Source organism: Ylistrum balloti, unplaced genomic scaffold (genome assembly GCF_031769215.1).
Source record: "Ylistrum balloti isolate Yb309-2 unplaced genomic scaffold, AGI_CSIRO_Ybal_v1 Utg370388, whole genome shotgun sequence".
NCBI lineage: Eukaryota > Metazoa > Mollusca > Bivalvia > Pectinida > Pectinidae > Ylistrum > Ylistrum balloti.
In genome coordinates this window covers 1,140,839-1,160,404 of record NW_026782269.1, presented here as the reverse complement: position 1 = coordinate 1,160,404, position 19,566 = coordinate 1,140,839, and the positions used below count along the sequence as shown (strand labels likewise).

Below are 19,566 nucleotides of genomic sequence, written 5' to 3'. Positions count from 1 at the left end.
AGATTATGTTCTATATTTCAGGACAAAACGCAGTCTCAGGAGTTGATGACAACTGGGTTGAATGTGTTAAAATCACATCTTTTCGTTAACCCACAACACAGTGTCATTATATGTTTGTGTCATAGCATTCTTGGGAAATAGGCTTAATCAAACATGCAAAATTATAACGAAATGACGATTCCACAAAAAGTTCCTTGTAATCAACAGGCCAGGTAAGCAATACAGGTCTATTCGACCTCTTGTGTTTGACAGTTCCTTGTCATCTCACAATTCATCACAAGGCATAGCATACTTAATGATGTTTACACTATCTCAATCATTGCATTTATTCATGACACTGAATGTTGTTGGAGGCCTTTTTAACAAAACCTTCACTTAATAAATTTTAAATGTGTCTGTTAAATAGCATGTTCTATTGTTTTATATGTCAGCTTTTCGTACTAGTGAATTCTGAGGAGTACTTTTCAGCAGGCCTGTAATCCGACAGGCGATATTGCGCGAGTGCTTTAATTTGAAAATTTATCCTTTACCCTGCTTGCCTGTCTTTTCAAGATCAGAGGTGTCAAATGTGTTAAGAACTTTGATTTCTTAGTTTTTCAACATCTAATAGGCCTTGGGTCATAGCATTTGTGGAATAAACATCTTTGGAGTGGACTTTGAAGCTTGCAGAAATTGAATTTACAATCTGACAAAGTATTCTTTTTAAGCTGCAGATCAGGTGAGCAATTCCAGAACCATACATTCTTTTGATTTTAGTCATAATCCTAAAAAACTGTTTCAAGTATTACATAATATAAATAATGACACAGAGTTTAAGGGGAATATTAGGCAAGATATTCGTTATAATTGATTGGAAGCAGCAGATATTAGAAGTGGAAAACTCGAAAAAGGCATCCATCTTTAATCTTTAGCATACAACCACCAGCTAATTGTGCCAAGAAGGATTATAAGCATCAAAACAACAACAATTCCATTTGCGTGAACGATACCAGATTTTTAGAATGAATATATCAATATTTTACCCTCGATAGGGCCATTTTGAAAATGAATTTAAAACTAAATCATTGTGATCCACTCGTTTGCCACTAGGGTTGAGCCAAAAATTGATATTCTTCATCAATATGAGGGGGAAATCAAAGTTAGCAAAGCACCACAGTAATTAGCTAGCGAATAAAGATGAACAAGAAAGGAGAATCTGAAGGCGATTAGCTTGCATATCCACTTCGTTATTTCTGTCAGAAAATGTAAGCATCAAGTGTTGACAACTGATATCAATAATGTCGTGAAACAACACTTCTTGTAACGTGTTGATAAACATTATATACTCATTTTCAACAGGTGATATCGTGATTGTCTGATTTTTAGTATTTTAATATTTTTTTCGTTCCTCTTACAGTGGCGTGCAGCCTTAAAGGAACAAAAGCGTTGTAGCAACAGCGACAGAAACGTCTTATTGACCCAGACTTGGCGAAGTATGGCGAAGCGTGATGATGACGTCTACAAGCAGATAAAAGTTCCTATCAGTGATACAGACGATGTGAAGGGACTGGATAGGAAATATTGGAATAGGTACACATATATTTATCTCTTTCGAAGTTTCAGACATACTGTGAGTTGTCTTTTTCCGTTTTTAGGCAGTAGCTGTCATAAATGTCCTGCTCCATTGATTGCGTTGTGACCCAACGATACCTGAAAGTAATTTGCGCTTTTTAATTTTAAGGCGAGACTGATCGAATGTCTCGATGGTAGTTGATAGATTAATCTTTTTAACGATATAAACCAATACTGTCATTTCATAGAATCAGATTCTTATTTCGATAACACCGTCAAAGTCAGACACCCCTAGAATGACACCCTACAACAGAAAATGATTTAACGAGACTTAGAAGGATTTGTTGAACATTATGATTCGCTCAGAAACGAAGTAAATTAAAGCATTGAGTTTTCGGAGGATAACATAAACCCCAAGGCGATCAGTAACGCCGCAATCAGTCCTCTATTGACAATGACAGTACATTCAAAATCTCTAAAGTTAAGGATCTTGGGTACACAACAAGAAACTTAAGACAGGCACCGACCACGTGTAATTAACCTCCTCATGCCGACAGTCACATTTTCCAAGTTAAGATTTTGATAATACACAACGTTTTCATATAGATTTGAATGATGAAACGGGTTCAAGTAATTACTTCTTACCACAAATTTATGACAAAATAAAACCCCGAAAAATGAATAAATAAATTATTCTAATTCATCTTCCAATGTAAAGCTGATGAAACATCAACACTAGGTCTCCCCAGTAACGATACGGAAAGGATGATATGAAAATGATATGCAAGTATGCAGATCGGAAATAATACTGAATTTTCTTTCCAGTTGTTGTTACTATTTGCTATGTATAGTTGACTCGATTGATTTTTGTAAGCCACCATATTTTAATGCCTGATCAACACAACCATTGACTGTAGTTGGGAGTCTCTTTTATGGAAAATGATTGTTTAGATTCTATATCATAATGATTTGAGGATTTGTATAGATAAACCGTAAGTACACATAGTTGTCATGAAATTCTAAGCTATAAATAGAGTCAATAACATCAGGTAATAGGCTGATCAGCGACGTCTTATGATATAGGACTAGGATCTAGAGGTAGAAACATAGAAGCATAAAAGATTCAGTAGAATTTTGCAGTCTGTCCCCATATGGCAGCTTCAATAGCCAGCAAAACATTATGTTAGGACTGCCTTTTATACTTTTTTTAACTAATATTCATTTGGAATGTGTAACCATCACTTGATCACTAACAATAGATCATGTACTCATTCGAGAGAAACTGAAAATTATAAATGTATAAGAGCAGACATGATTTATGTAGTGAACAGTGAAAATTGCTGTTAGCCAATAGGAGAAAAAATACCATACTTAGGACAATTAAAATGGCTTTTAGGACATTTCTTTGTTAATAGAATAGTTAAAACCTGTAATGAGATGGTTAGTGATCAATGCTGATGTATCATGTCATCTCTTAACACTGAGTACATTATTTGTACAAGCACTTGTTTTACCATTCTTTGGAATGTCCACCCTTATTTTAAGAATAGATTTTACTTAAATTTAAGCAGAGTTACTTCCCTCAAATAGTTGATTCCATTCAGTGTTACTTCCATGAAATAGTTATTCCATTCAGAGAAAACATCAATATTTTAAAGCTATGATTGTGTTGTTACACCTTTTTTTCAAATGTTGAGTGCTTTTAGATAGTTTTAAGGTGCTAAATATCATGAAATTCTAGACAGGAGCAAAAATTAAAAGAAGCTAAAAATTGTTGTCTGCAGTCTTACAATTAGTTTATCATATGAAATTGGATTAGTGAACACTAATTAGCTATTAATGTGAATATTTTTTTTCTGTTTACACAGGACAGAAAGAAAGCAATGGGCCACAGGACTGTTTGCTGGTTGTGGGGTCCTCTATGCTTGTCGGACAGTCACACCTTTGGTTGTTGCTTCCATGGCCAAGGAATTTGGCTGGGACAAAACACAGAGCGTATGTAACGTTACTTGTATATTACAAAAATCTTTAAATTGTAACATTAAAAAGATGTTGAAATGTTTTCATCCCATAGTATGTATAAGCAATTACAGCAATGTTTTATCAGCAATTCTCTTCAATTGTGGGTTGAGACCTTTTGAAAGAAAGAGAAGTTGTTTCCAATGTCAAGAGAAAAAAATGAAGAACACTTAATGATTAAGAAAACTTTTATGTCCCATACTACAAAGAGTAATTAGTTTAAAGCCAATAAGTGATTGAACATTTGTTTATTTCTTTTATCATTCTGCCAGGTATTTAATATATGATCTGATGAGGACTTTATGATATGTCTTAAAGACAAACAACTTTAAAAAAGTTTTGAGGTGTGGCTTTTATAGATGTTTTGGCATACTAAATCAAATATTGTTTATTTTTAAACTGTAGAATACTTTGATGTATTAGATGGTAATGAAATATGGATAAAACACATATAAGTATGTCAGTTTGATTTTGTTTAAATTGCTTACAGGGCTCAGTACTGTCATGCTTTTTCTGGGGGTACACAATGACACAGTTCCTGGGAGGCTACCTGGCTGATAAGGTGGGCGGTGATGTGGTCATGCCCATTGCTGCCTGTTTCTGGTCCATGATCACCTTCTGGACACCACAGCTAGCCTATCTGTCCACTGACAAGTACCTCACGCTGCACATACTTGTTGTCTCAAGAGTGTTCCTTGGGATATTTCAAGGTAATAATTGATTGGGGTTTAGTAATTTTATGTATAAACTATATAGATAAGAATGAATTCAGTCAGGATTGTATTTGTGTTATTTTTCAATTGGAAAATTTTTTGATTACATCAAAAATGTACATGTGATAAGACCACTGAAGGATTCTTTGGCAGTGGATTTTTTTTTTTCAAATTCAAAAGGCAGCTATTGACTGATGTTGAGGGTAACAGATGTTATATCAAGCTGATGGTTAGAATGCTTGCAGGGAGGCAACATTAATTTAGTTAGAAAATATAACACCTGTTGTCTAAAATGACAGTAATCTATTGGTAACTTCATTTCCTCCTATTTTTTTTTGCATTGAATTGTGTGCTTCCTATTGCTTGTATCTTTACAGGACTAGTAAGTGTTCAGATTTACCAGGTTTTACTGGTATGGTGAAACATTAACAGTATACTTTTGACATTATCAACATTCATGGTTTTTCATTACAGCTGGCTTCAATTTTGTCACCTAAGTAAAGAGATTTTTAGTAAATGTCATTCCATACATGTTTATAAGGCCCTTATGTTTTACTGGAAAAATGCTGGCAGGGCAGCGATATATCCTGAAGATTCTTGTTGCAGCCTTCATTTTTTCATAGATTAAGATACCAACATTACATGTCATGTGCATTATCACTAAATGTTGTGTCTTTTTTTCCATATTCTTTTCCTACTCTTAACTCATTCATATTTGTAGATAGAAGCTTTGCATACATTTATATTACCACAGGTAATGTAGTTATGTTTCGCTTTTCACATTTACATCACATAGGCCAACTTTCAAGGTCACAATCAATGTTGAAGTTAAAATTCCAATATAACAAGATATAAACTTGTTACATATTGACTGATGTTACATGTATGAAACTTTTGTGAATGACGTTACACTTGAATGCCCCTGGGTGAAGACTCAACATCTTCAGACAACCATAAAATCTTAAACATGAATATGTATCAATATTGCATGTCACAGTCTATGGTTAAAGATTAAGGTCAGGGTCCTTATTCTGGGTATCATTATTGTAAATGTTATTTTATCACATAATCGGCTTGTTATTCACTGAATTCACTCATGTAATATATTTGCATATGTCACTAGTTTAATATACCCCAGTGCATGATTTAGTGTCTGTTTCAGTCAGGGATCAGCAGTATTTATGCCCCCGCCATTTATGGCCGGGGGCATATAGCGTTGCCCATGTCCGTCCCGTCCCGTCCCAAATCAGTATATACCACCTAACAACTTCATTTGGACCTTTCACTATTATTTCAAATGGGGGGGCGGGGGCATTCATGTCTTACAGACATTTTCTAGTTTTTATATGAATTGAAAAAAGCAAACAAAATGGCTGCTTCAGTTTGATTTCATCATTCACAATTTGAGTTTAAAACCTGTCAAAATGTAACTTTTCTTAGTTATGTGATAAAAGCATTTTTAATTTGTTTTCGTTTCGTGAGATTTTATGAAACTCACTTAAAAGTTTTAAACTTTGCTTGTGAAGATTCACAAAAAAGAATTAATAAGACTTGATTCACAAAATCACATATGAAATGAAAACTCATTTAAGATCCAATATTTATAAATCAGAGAAGAGTCGGGGCATTGCTAATATTTCCTGGTTTTATTATAGATTAGGTATGAATTTTTACACTTTGTTAATTGTTTAAGGATAACTACATCATCTCATTTCTGATCATTTCATGATTTTTTTAATCTAAAGTATATGTTATAACATTAGTATTAACATACCACCAACAAATGTTTATATTGTTACAATATTGTTAGGTATATACATGCCTAGCATGACCAGTCTGGTTGGTCAATTCATACCAGTTGAGATGAAATCCTTCTACTCAGCTCTCATCGCCACAGGCCAATACCTTGGGTGAGTCTGTGTGCCAGCTGCCTGGCATATACTATTTTCTTAAAGGATGGAATTTAAATGGACATAATTTTACACTCCAGCATCACAAGATTGAAATGTCTTTGAAATGCCACTAACTGGTCATCTTAGTTGCACTATCATACAAAATTCAATAGATCATGCATTAGTGTCTACAGATAGGAGTTTCATGGAGTAGTTGATCTTCTTTCAAAGTAAAAGATTTTTTTTTTGTATTACAAATATTGAATCAAATTCTATGTATAAAAAAAGAACTTTCTTTTGATGCAAAGTTGAAACAATTGAAGATATTGTCAAAATTTTAATACATCTGTAATTAAAAAATTTAGTGTGATATATCTGACCTTTCTTATTAATTGTAAGTTAGATAGAAAAGAAACATATAAGAAAAAATGATGCTTTTTTATTTTCAAATATATGATACAGCTGATGTAATCATCTGGTCAGAGAGTGACCATAAAGTAATCATAGAATACATATGTATACTATTTCATAGTGATTTTTGGAAAAGTTTGCAGTTTTTTTTTATCAAACACAGCAATATACAAAACCTTCATGAAAATCTCATCAGTATGCTGCCAGATGTTTTATATCTGCTAAGCTGGCCAGATAGTGACATAAGGGTGTTTACTACATGTATCTAGTGTGGAAAATATACTATTATAGAATATTGTAAGTTTCACAATCAAACTTTAACTTTTAATCTAGTATAATATAATTTTGTTTTTATCTATATATCATTCAAAAAGTTGAAGTGTTACATATAAGATTTTATCTTCAAGATTTAAACAAAAACATCAAAAGTTAAGTTTTACACAACTAGTATAGCTAGCATTTTGTATAGAAATATGTGCACATTTCTTATCCTCACTGACAAGTTTTAAAAAAGGTCTGAAAAGAGATTTTTTGTGTATTTTGGTGATTTTGATCATGATACCACTTTGCGAATTAAGAAAATGAAATACACCCAGGAGATGTCACACCCAAGTTATGGTTTGTTATAGGTAATTAAATACCCTGGTGTATGAATGGATATTTTACTTGTCATACACTCTTCACTCAGCTTGAAGACATACACTCTGTAAATGTTAGAATGTTGCCTATATAATATCAAAACCAAGCATCTATTTAAACTTTGTCACTTTGTTATTTTGATACACAGCATTTTGTAAACAATAACATTAAAATCATTCTCATGTGACGTTGAAGATATTATGTCAACACATCAACAATTAAGTTATTGTGAAACTTATAGTAAATCTATGCTGTATTTAGTGACATTTATTTCTTTAGAATTTTGTTAGATGTTTACTCTATTACAATGTTTAATCTTACCCTAGGACTATTCCAGTAAAGCATCTATCTTCCCCAGACTTCAGCTTTTTTTATAGTACACTGAATCAGAGAAGTATTAACATGTAATTCTTGATATACACACCACTGATTGGCAGGAAACCAAACATGAAGATATGGGAATTATTTTTGAATTCCAAAGAGGTACAGGCTTTGCTGGAAAATCCCTTATGTTTGCATGAAGTTCATCCTACTTGTTATGAAATCAAAGACAGAACGCTCTTTAATACATGTAATGTTCCTTCAGTCAGTTGAATTCAATTAAAAAGTATGGAGGAGCAGGTATTGTTTTCTGACTTCATAATGAAAGGGTCAACTTCTGTGTTTTCACTTCATAGTGATCATCATCCTGATTGACTTTGATTAACATTGTGATTCTTTTTTGAAAAAATCTGTTTTAAATGTTTTGGAAAGAAAATGTGTATAAGAGTTATGAAACTGTTTTTAGGTCATTGGTATTGAAGGGCTGGCATAAGCTGCTAATATCCTGAAAAATAAAGATTGAAAAAAAAAAGGATTCTAAACAAAGCATTATTTACGAAAAAAAGGGGTCAAAACTGTTTTCTATATTATATTAACTCTGTATTCCTTCATTTACAGCACCTGTAATACAGAAATCAACACTGTATATCAGTCAGACTGATCTAATCTAGCAGGGGAGAATCGATCAAACATGAAATTGTACTGTAAAATAGGACATTTTTGGCAATTTTATACAATACAATTTTATTGTATTCAACCTGTGGTATCTCTCCAGAAGTAAGTGGAATTCTGTTAGTACATTATTTAGCTGATTTCAATAATGAAAAACAACTTTCCTATGTTACAGTACAATTTGTAATGCTATTGTGTTTTTCTGAAAATACAATTTTAGTTCTCTCAAGACTGTCACAAAGATGAAGAAAAAGGACTTCAGACATTCACTACATTGTGGATTATCTATAATACACAGATCACAGACCATGGTTTATTTTTCAAAACAAATATTACTAGTTAGTAATTGAGTTTTCTCCCCTGTCAGGTTTCCACTATCCTAGTATGAGCTCCGTGGTGTCAAGGAAAGTGTCAGAACAAGAGCGCTCCTTAACTTACAGCTTCATCTGCTCAGGATCCCATCTTGGGTAATTTTGCTTTCGCTTTTTCCCTTTTCTTCTTCAGCCACATCATTCTACTGTAAAGTGCTTACATAAAAGATATATCCATACTACACTTAAGAATCAAACATAACACAAAATACCCCTGTATTCCAAATTTGAAAAATATTTTGATAAGTATTTTGTTTCCTGATCATGGGGTCATTTAAAAGTCATTTTGTAATTTATGTGAAGGGCTTTTTCAAAATTATACTTTAATTTGCAATTATTACATGCTTGGTTCTTTGTCAGACAAAAGTTAACATGTTTTGCTTGTTGTTTTTCCCCAGCTGATTATGATAAGAATCCTATGTTTTTGGTCAAGTTACTTCTAAATGAAATATGTATGTATTTGGTTGTCAAATAATTAACAAGTTATCATCATTATAAAATGATATTTAGATATTTGCTAGACTGGTTGTGGCTACGTGGTTTCCCCTCTTTTGCCCTAGCATTTCTTTTATATATCAATTAGGCTTTTTTCACTACATCCACTGACTTTTGAGCATTTGGCATAATCATAGTTTAGTTTGGTATAATAAATAGTCTGCAAAATAAATGTTAACTTTGAGTGAATTGTTGCTAATGTATTCATAGGAAATGTTTAATGGGTCATTGGGGAAATATTAATGGTCATTAAAGAAAAATTGATTGGTTCAAGAACAGTTTTTATCTGAAAGATAACTTAAACATTCAATATAATTCAATATCTTTGCTACACTTTTAATTTGTTGTATGGAGGGAATTATTTTCTTCAGAGATAAGTGTTATTGACAATAACTGCTATGTTTGAGGCCTGTGTTAGAAGGTTTCATCGTTATTCTGTCTGTTATATGAAAATGTTATAACTTGTTTTTCTTTCTGCAGCACCTTGCTCTGTGGCAGTATAGGATCTATACTTTTAGATAAATATGGCTGGCAAAGTGTATTTTACTTTGCAGGTGAGTTTACAAAGATGACACACACTTACAAAACCATTTTACTGTGGAAGGATTTTGTCAAAATTGACTTGAAAGAGAATGTTGACATCAGTCATAAGAAATAATTTTGGATGAAATAAATATCAATTACAGTACAATTTTTCAATTATTGTTGTGTACCAAATGAAAGAAAAAAAGAAAAATGAGATATTATTACTTAAGTGTATGTGAAAACGGAATATTTAATTCCTCCCAAGAGTTAAAGATATCCATAAATTGATAATAAATTAGATTTATCAGATTACTTAAGTTTAAAGTCAATGTCAAATTTTTCTAGCCATCAGCACTTACTTAAAATTGATACATTAAATCCCAAAATAAATAACCATATTGCACAATTTTTCTTCATCCAGTAGATATATGAGAATTAAATTGATGTTTATCTTTTATTCTACAATGTGAACTGGATCAGTCCAAGATACCTATTAACATACATTAATTAATACTTAAACCGAAGTCCATTAAATGACATTACAAATCAGCACCTTGTCCGATGGTCCAGGCTTGTGAATTTTGACATAGTGTGACCTGCTGGTTGCACAAAACTATGGAAAATTTTGATGCAATAATTTTTTAGTAATATTACGCCTGTTGAAAAAAAAAAGTATCCTGCCATCAGAATTCTGACTTTCATTCTGTAATATCCTTCTGGGAATTCCTCACTTTCTTTTATATATGGTTGTGCATATAAGCATACAATAAACAATATGGAATAATCCAAGAGCAATATGAATTAAATGATAAAATCAGACGAAAATGACATAGAATAGTATGAAGAAGCATTAAAAAAACATTTTGAGAAGTAAATGGTATTCTGATGTTAACTAATAAAACAGATGCAAATATAGTTGTTATATACAGTATATACAGCTAGTGTAAATAAAATTATTCTATTCTGAACTTTTAGTAAATCGTAAGTATTTTTCATACCACAGATAATGTAGCCCAGAGCACTAGTCTAGAGTGAAGTTCTCTCCGAAAAACACATTTCTTAAACTTAGTTTAGTTTTCTGCTGTATGGGATGTTTACTAAATGTACAATGGTATATAATTATTTGGATTAATTTAAACAAATAAATATTTATGTCTTTTCAGGTCTAAGTAGTATAACTTGGATGCTACTTCTGCGCTATTTATTGATAGAGAAACACAGAAAAAAGTATATTCCTTTAGTATCTGCTGGAGAGGGCATTGGGCAGAAAGTCAACCACAAGACAGAGAAGTCAGTACCTTGGCTTACACTCTTTGTCAAACCTGCATTCTGGTGAGTATTTGCCCTCTAATACTTAGGATGAAATATGAGATAGTGGCATACATTCTGTGACTTAGAACAAAAAAAAAAGGAAGACAAGGATTCTTAATATTGTTTTAATTTCAATTCATACAGGCCGTGCAGTAAAAGACTGTGAACCATCAAAAAAATTTTAAAGGATAGGAAAGGAAAGAAAGAAATGAATCAGTTAAGTTAGGAATTAAGTGTGGAATGAAAAGACAGAATAAATCAATAAGAAAAGAGAAGAAAATGCAGAAAAAAATGAAATGGTTTATCTGTCTGTCAGTCCATCAGCATAAAGAAATGTTTGGGTCGTAGATTTTGACATGTGAAGGTTTTTATTGTTGCTATTACAGAATTGCTGGATCTTCTTGAAGCTCCATCAACATTATCAATTTTGACTTTTATGTATTAAGTTTATAAGCATTGTTTCTCCATGCCAGAATGTCTTCTTTAAACTCCATCAACATAGTCTGTATATGTGTCTTAGTCTGTATATGTGTCATAGTTATGCTTACTACATGTGTAACATTATCAGACATTCAAAGTGGCTTCCAGCAGAACAATTTATTTGAAGTTTTTTTACTGCTATTTCCCAAGAAGTAATGAAAGGTGTATTATGAGACTTTATGGAAAAGTTAAATACAGGTTACCTTTGTATCCAAATTGTGCTTTTAGCCCAATGACCAGTGTGAATGTGATATTTGAATTCATTAAACTATTTTACTTATTGTCATTTTAGATGTTACTACACTTGATTACTGGGTAATACACTACTACATATATAACAATTTCAGATGTACAAAAAAATGTTGGGGGAAAAGAGCAGATTTCGATGATCTGTCTAACATCAAACGGAGATCACACTAGGATTTCTCATTAAAATAAATTGTTTTATGCAATGTTAATATTTTCTCATATCAAATAATTACAGTGCCTGCACTTGGTAGTGACTGTGTCTAGTATTTTTGCATTTTTTGTCATTTAATTTTTTTTAATGGTGGTAACAGCCTGGGTATTACATATCTTATTTTAATTGAACAGCATTTTTAAAATGACAAAGTTCATTTCATTTCAGGGCTATGCTATTTTCATGTTTTTGTGGTGCGAATGCATTCCAAATACTGTTATCATGGTTGCCATCCTATGTGATTGAAAATTTCCCTCAATCAAAGGTACCAGATGAACAAAATGTAGAATTACTAGCTTTATAGTCTTCTGTTAATGATACCTCTCCCGGTTTTATCTCTAGTTGATAAAATTGATAACACAATCATCTTTTTTTAAGTATTGTATATACTAATTGTGATAGCAATAAGGATGGATGTATTTAATACCCACCAACGGACCCACCAGGGGTAGGGGAGTGGAGGACGTACTGGAATTGGATTGTCTAACTGTCTATCTGTCTGTAGATGCAACAATGTACCGACCAATCCACCTAAACTACTGAATTGAAACAATATTTGCTAGCTATAATCCTTATACATTGTAGATGTGCGTAATCTATACCAGGTTGAGCTATTCCCGATTTTCAGAAACAGCAGAGAGGGGGTGTAGGGGTGGGAATTAACCCCCAGAGGATGGTTCTAGTTTAAGAGTTATATTAGAGAGAAGACCGATGGAGGTACATTTGTAGACGGCATTGCTTTATCAGAGACTTTTTTGGCAATGGACTTATGATTATTTTGAAGTCTTTGTAAAATAGGAAAGAAATATGAAGTCATAATGACATTGCTAAAGCATGGATAGCTAACACCACAGGCCAACAGATTTACATTGTGTTGGATATGCTAACATGGCTTCTCATTTTCATGTCTAATTTCTTCCAGGTCTCTACTAATTGGCCATTTTTGTGAAAACAATGCTTTCTATATCCTGTTGTCATGGTTACCTACCTTTTTCCATGAAAACTTTCCTGATGCCAAGGTAAAAGTACAGAAATTTTCACATTTGTATGATCCTTCTCTATTTTCAGGTCTCTTCTCATTGGACACTTCTGTGAAAATAATGCATTTTTTATCCTGTTGTCCTGGTTACCTACATATTTTCATGAAAATTTCCCTGATGCTAAGGTAAAAATGACAGATGGTTGATGGGAATCAGTGCCTCATTGCCTGATATTTTAGATTCTCTGTAGATCTAGATTTGCTAATTACTTTGAGTTTGAAGTGTCTGACTGTCTAACAGTATGTTTGTTTATTTCTAATAACCAAATATCTACACACACAACATGCATTGATTTAAATTGAAGTGAAACAAATGTGTCTACATTGTGTAATCTAATGTTATTTTCAAAGTTTTCACTGGACAAAAAAAAACTTGAAATGAAAAGTAATGGCATGCTAACTGTAGACCTTGTTTAGTTTTACTGAATCCTTTTGCATGGGATAATACTGTATATCAGCTGTGTTGTTTGGTTCTAATTTTGCGAATCTAATGACCTTATGAAAATCAGAAGTTATCAAGTACTTCTTAGTAGTTGAATTTACTGGTTTCTTATGTCTGCCAAAGTTCTTTCTATAAATCACATATATTGTACTTTCTCTTTGATAAATTTCTTCTGCTGTAATGCCATAAACGTGTCAAGTAAGCATAACTTTAGGTCCCATCCAAATATAGATCAGATCTATATTTAGATCATCTAAATGATCAGTGAAGAATGTTGACATGTATGGTTGTCAAAGAACATTATTTTTTTCATCATACAATTTGATATATAATTACACCATGTTTTGAAATAAATTTACTCCTTGATTCAATCTTTCATCTTAATTTGCACATTTCTGTCATAGTTGTAAGTAACGTGTCTTAATTGTCTTTCGCCTTCCACTGGGTTTATCACCCTGGGAACAGTCATGGTCATTTTGTGGCAGGGCCTGTTTGTAGTAGTTAAACAAAATACAGACAACCATTACGTGTCATGCAGAGAAATCAGTGTAAAATGGCTTGCCCAAAGACACAACCACAACAATACAGACTGGTCCATTTCTCAGTTTCCTGAGAAATACAAACCTTTTGTCTTTTTTTTCATGTATTTGATATTCATTTGCTCTACAATCTGTTATCAATAATCAAAAACTAACCTTCTCACTTATTCAGTGATCAATCTACTTGCAAGTCCTGAGTATTGTACTCACAGAATTTTTGGAAATACTTAAATTTTACATCGCAGGAATCATTAGTAAAAGTTGAAAAGGCCTTGTGAAAATGAATTGTAGATTTATCACTGACTTATGCCTTATTCTCTTTAATTCACACCATGTAGCATGTTTTATGAATGATGTATGGTATACCTCTTTAGTATTTAAGAAACCTGTAATATATTCTAATCTGTAATAAACCTACAATTTTAAATGCTGCTTTATACAAGCTACTCGGTGTTCCCCATCACTGCCAAATGAGAGTACAAAACCACGGAAATTCAAAACTTGTACTCCAGTTTTCAGGAACTCTGCTATATAAATACATTGTAAGGAGAACACAGCTCTAGGTACTATAAATTGATGTGGGACAGTTGTAGAGATATTGATGATGTGTTATAGGTCTTGTTACTTGAATATTCTTCACACAATTAATCTCAAATTCTTTAGAACTATGAACTACAATTTATGAAAACACTGTCTAATCAGACGAGTACTACCTTCCTACTTTTCCTAACTTGGGAAAATTTTGAAAACACTATACTTTATATCTATACCTAGGTATAAGTATTTACTGATTCCGATGGTTTCAATCAGATCAAAATACACTATGCTGGTTTGTCACACAGATCCTTAATACTGTAGTGTTTTGTATAGAGAAACATAGCAAAGAATTTGTTTGAATCAAATTGAATATTGCTTATTAGATCTAAGTACTATGAGTAGACTTTTGAACAATACCAGTATGTGCAAGCTAAATCAAAATACTTCTTCAAAGTATAGAGTCAAAGAAACTTCTCTTTTCACAATTCCTTACTTCAACTTCAGTTCCATATACACTACTTAATTCAAAAGTAAATATTCTTTATTAGACTATTATTATGGTAGTTGATTTTTGCAATATTTTATGTTTATAAAAGAAAATTATTTTATTGATTTTTTCTTCAGGCTTGAACAGAGTACATTCACCAGAAAATTCAAATTTACGTTTAGTGGGAGAGGGTGGGGGCATACATGGCCGTATCGTTTAAACAATTATTATTTACTATGCAACGTAAATGTACATGTACAGTTCAAGGATTGGTGTGTTTTATTTTGAAGGCAAGTTAATGAAAATATAAATATAATCTGTGTGATTGATATGTATGAATTTTTTTTTATATAAAATGTTTAGTTTTGTCTGAATAAAAATATAAAGATAATCACCTTGCTTTTATAATATATGTGAAACAAACAAAAAATTATAAAAACAAACAAAAATCAGCTGTGAGATAAAGAATTACAATTGATCAATTGATCATATTTTGAATTGATTTATAAATTTGCTGTAGGGATGGGTGTTTAATGTTGTGCCATGGATTGTGACCATGTTCAGTTCAGTGCTAGGAGGTTGGATTGCAGATCATATGTTGGCCAAAGGTAAATATTGACCGATCTGGATAAAACAGGAAACAAAAATTCTTCATAAAGTGTGTCATTATAAGGAAGTACATATGTACACATACACTGCTATTTGCGATATTAAGTCTGTGGAGTTATTCTGCTTGTGTTCATTTATTTATTAGCTGAGAATTTCTACGACACATTGGAATATAATTCCATCAAAACCTGAAGCTTTTAGTAAAATGTGGGAATTCCAAATTTTCCAATAGTGTATGAAACAAATATACAGTTCCTGTCTCATTTTTGTAAATCTCCCAAACATGGTGTCTCCTGTATTATGATATTTTTGTTACAGGCTTCAGTGTGACATTCGTGAGAAAGTTCATGGAGGTAAGTTTAATCATTAACCAGTAGTATACTGAAAGAGTTATTCCCCTTTACTTGATTTTAAGTAACAGATGTTAATCTCAGGATTTTCCATAAGAGCCGGTCGCCGGCCAATTTGACAGGCTACTTTGATCATTTGGCAGCCTACACCAATCCAGTTCCGTAATAATGTTCGGTACACAACTACACGGCAGGCCAGCCTCCTACTTTCACTACACAGCCTACTACTTAAAAAATTATGGAAAACCCTGAATCTGATTTTATATGTACATGTTCGCACTAAATGGTATATTTTATTTCATATAAATAACTGTATATAGACCTTTGATTCATGTTAGGGACATATGATTTCCTATATACCACCAGTTACAAGTTAGATGTCATGTTACAGAGTATAACCCTGTATGGTACCTCAGCAGCATCAGCAATGATTTCCAAAATCGCTGTTACTAGACAGTCCATTGTTTATTGTGTTACAGAGTATAGCCCTGTGTGGTACCTCAGCAGCACTAGTGATGATATCCTATACCACCAGTTACTATTCAGCATTGTTTATCATGGCTATAGCGGTGGCATGCTGTGGTTTCCATAACAGTGGCATCCTTGTCAACCCTCAGGATATCGCGCCGAGACATGCTGGTGCTGTGTTTGGTAAGAATCAATATGTATGATGATTTTGAAGACGTGGCACATCTATACTTTGAATAAACACATAGAAAAAGCTTGTAGAAAGGAGGTAAACCTTGAGGTTAAATGATAATCATAACGAGGGATGATTGCAATAGCTTTAAACATTTAAAATCTGTAGAAAATGCACAATATAATAATGTTGATATTTGAGGGATTTGTTTTTGCTTTCCACTTTCCATTTTCCTACTATTGAGAGCAGGACATGAAATTAACATCTACAGGTGTAGTTAATTTTTTCTTACTGAAGTTTCTGTGGTTTCAAAATTTTGGAAAATGAGACTGAAATTAGACAATAACCACACAAAATAGATCAATAAAAAAAATGTTGCACAATATCTTACCACTTAAGAAATTGTTACACTATATCTTACCACTCACAATAATAATATTATAATGCATGTAGAAGTAACCTTACGTCAGCTATGTATTGTATATACAAGGTATAAGAAAGGTATTTTGTCTTTTTCAGGTATTATGAACATGGCTGGAGCAGTACCAGGTGAGATTGTCTAGAAACAATAGTACAGTGTACAGTGTAATGTATGAAGATCAAGTAATCATAATATTGGTGATCTTGGAATTGCTTTGTAGTATAATTACATAGACATTAGACAATTATGTGTATAATATCAATGATTTTAAAAATTTTCTGTAAGCGGTGGTCTTGAATTATGATTTGGTTTTTGTACAGGTTTTGTGGGAGTGTACATGGCAGGTCACATTCTGGAGGCTACTAAGAGCTGGGCTGCTGTGTTTAATCAGACGGCTGGGGTGTGTTTGTTTGGTTGGATTGTGTACATCATCTTTGGTACAGGCAAGCAACTAGTATGAAGGGTCCCCCATAAAAGACAGTGAACAGAAACATCTGCATAGCATGTCATCATACATGTACGAAGTGTGATACAGTGAAATCTTACGTGTTAAGTAATAGAATGTGACACTATCAGATACAAAGTGTAATGTAATAGATTGTGATACAATCATATACATAGTGTGATGTAAAAGAGTGTGATACAACCAGATACAAAGTGTCATGTAATATAGTGTGACACAGATACGAAGTGTAATGTAATAGATTGTGATACAATCATATACAAAGTGTAATGTAATAGATTGTGATACAATCATATACATAGTGTGATGTAATAGAATGTGATGTCATAAGACTCCAGACATTATGACAGTGTAATCAAAAGTGAAAGTTTTAAATGTAAGACAAGATTGTTGATATTTAGCTACTGCTGAGTATCTGATTTATCTTTAGGAATGGCTGTGGTGTTTGTTTATCAATGAATGGTGTTGATTGGTATGGAAGGACAAGCCCATTTTTGTGAAAATGTGTAAATGATTTAAAGATCATGTTGCTGATATGCCCAGTATATGTACATTTTTGTCATCTTACGTGCACAGACTTCACATTTTTGGTAAGGTACTGAAACCATGACCTATTTTCCACATGTCTTTCTCCATCATACCTGTACATTTCACAATTTTTGAAGACTTTACTAAATGTTCTTAATATGTATGTGTATATGTGACTTGATGGGGTTTCAGATTATTAGGTGTTTTCTTATCAAAACATTTATGGGGTATTTTTCGTTTGACCAATACTTTTTTTATAGACAGATATTACAAGAACTTTGAAAATTGTACGGAATTCATAAGCTTTAAAAAAGAAATTGTCAAATTGTTTATTGGAAATACATATATATGGAGGATTGTATAGTTGTATCATATCAAGCTACAAGAAAGAGCAGCATCTCCTAAGGTTTCAAGAAATAGCCGACATGCTTCAGCCTGCTAAGTAGGTCATCATCAGGCCACAATTTATTTGTGAGTGTTACATCACTGGCATGATGAAGCTGAACACCACATTCATTTGTAATGGGAATGTGACCGTGAAACTGGTTGAGTTTGGGGGTGAGTTGTACATGTGATGGATTTGAGTAAGTTATGTAAAATGCTTGAGGTAAGCTAATGAGTGCTTTCAATTGAATTTGTTTTCTATGTTTCATAGCATACTGATATTATATATTGAGGTTCATTTCATTTGAGGTTGACTGACATGAAAAATTTCAAAAGTATTTTGAAAGGTTTTGCTTGTTTTAGTGTTCATTGGCATCATCTACATGTTTATATTAAAGGAATGTGAAATCATGTCACATTGAAATGACATCTAACTAATAAGGCAATTGCAGAGTGTCTTTCATACCGGGCTGTTTAACTATAAGAGGCTCAATATTTATATTTGCCCACTAAAAGAAACATCATAAAGTCACTCTTGCCATCTGTTTACATCATAGTGAGATCAAATCATCTTGTCCCACGTGTAATTGGGATACTTTGTTAGAATTTGCAGTTATTGTTCAAATTTGTATTTATAGTTACTGTGTTGCTCGGATTAAAAAAAAATGATACAATGAATCAATGACAATAGATGACAATCGAGACAACAAGTATTGAGAAATCTTTCCTTGCTTCTTGTCAGTCAAGTAAGACACAATCAGACAGAAATTAAAGAGAATTTCAATTGTTTTCTCTCTATTTTAGACCAAAATTGAATTCTAGTTGAAATCATGTAGTTGTCATTACAGAATGATTCACCTTTCACCAATGTATTGGGGATGTATAATGATTCTCAATGAGATATATATAGAAACCAAATATTGTTTGATGATAGAAGAACACAATTTTGTGAGAGGAGGAATACTGATAATGTTTGACACTATTGTCATTTTAAATCAAATATAAAACCATTTGTTTTTTCATAAGAAATTACCTTAGAAAAAACTTTTTACCGACTCAATTTTTGTGGTAGCAATCACTCATCTTACAGTTCTGTCACAAAATGTATTGTTCATATCTATATGGAATACAAGTTGAAGTCCTCTAAACCTTTCAGTGTAATTGTTATTGTTCCATTTATTGTTAATTATTAAATACATTATGATCTTTTTGTTTATATTTGTATTGGAGATTGTTTTTTAAAATTGATACTGTTATTAAATTCACT

The 19,566-nt window shown here is 32.4% G+C and overlaps 1 protein-coding gene across 1 annotated transcript; it reads left to right on the top strand.

The window, feature by feature from the left end:
• Positions 1-1,487: 1,487 nt before the first annotated feature.
• Positions 1,488-18,025, top strand: LOC132554245 (voltage-gated purine nucleotide uniporter SLC17A9-like). The gene is given in 13 exon segments (XM_060218551.1): positions 1,488-1,506; positions 1,509-1,569; positions 3,420-3,546; positions 4,061-4,280; positions 8,586-8,685; positions 9,565-9,638; positions 10,773-10,941; positions 12,929-13,025; positions 15,425-15,512; positions 15,832-15,866; positions 16,343-16,514; positions 17,023-17,052; positions 17,245-18,025. Coding segments are annotated over 13 exon segments (1,332 nt in total). The 3' UTR covers positions 17,385-18,025.
• The last annotated feature ends 1,541 nt before the right edge of the window (positions 18,026-19,566 follow it).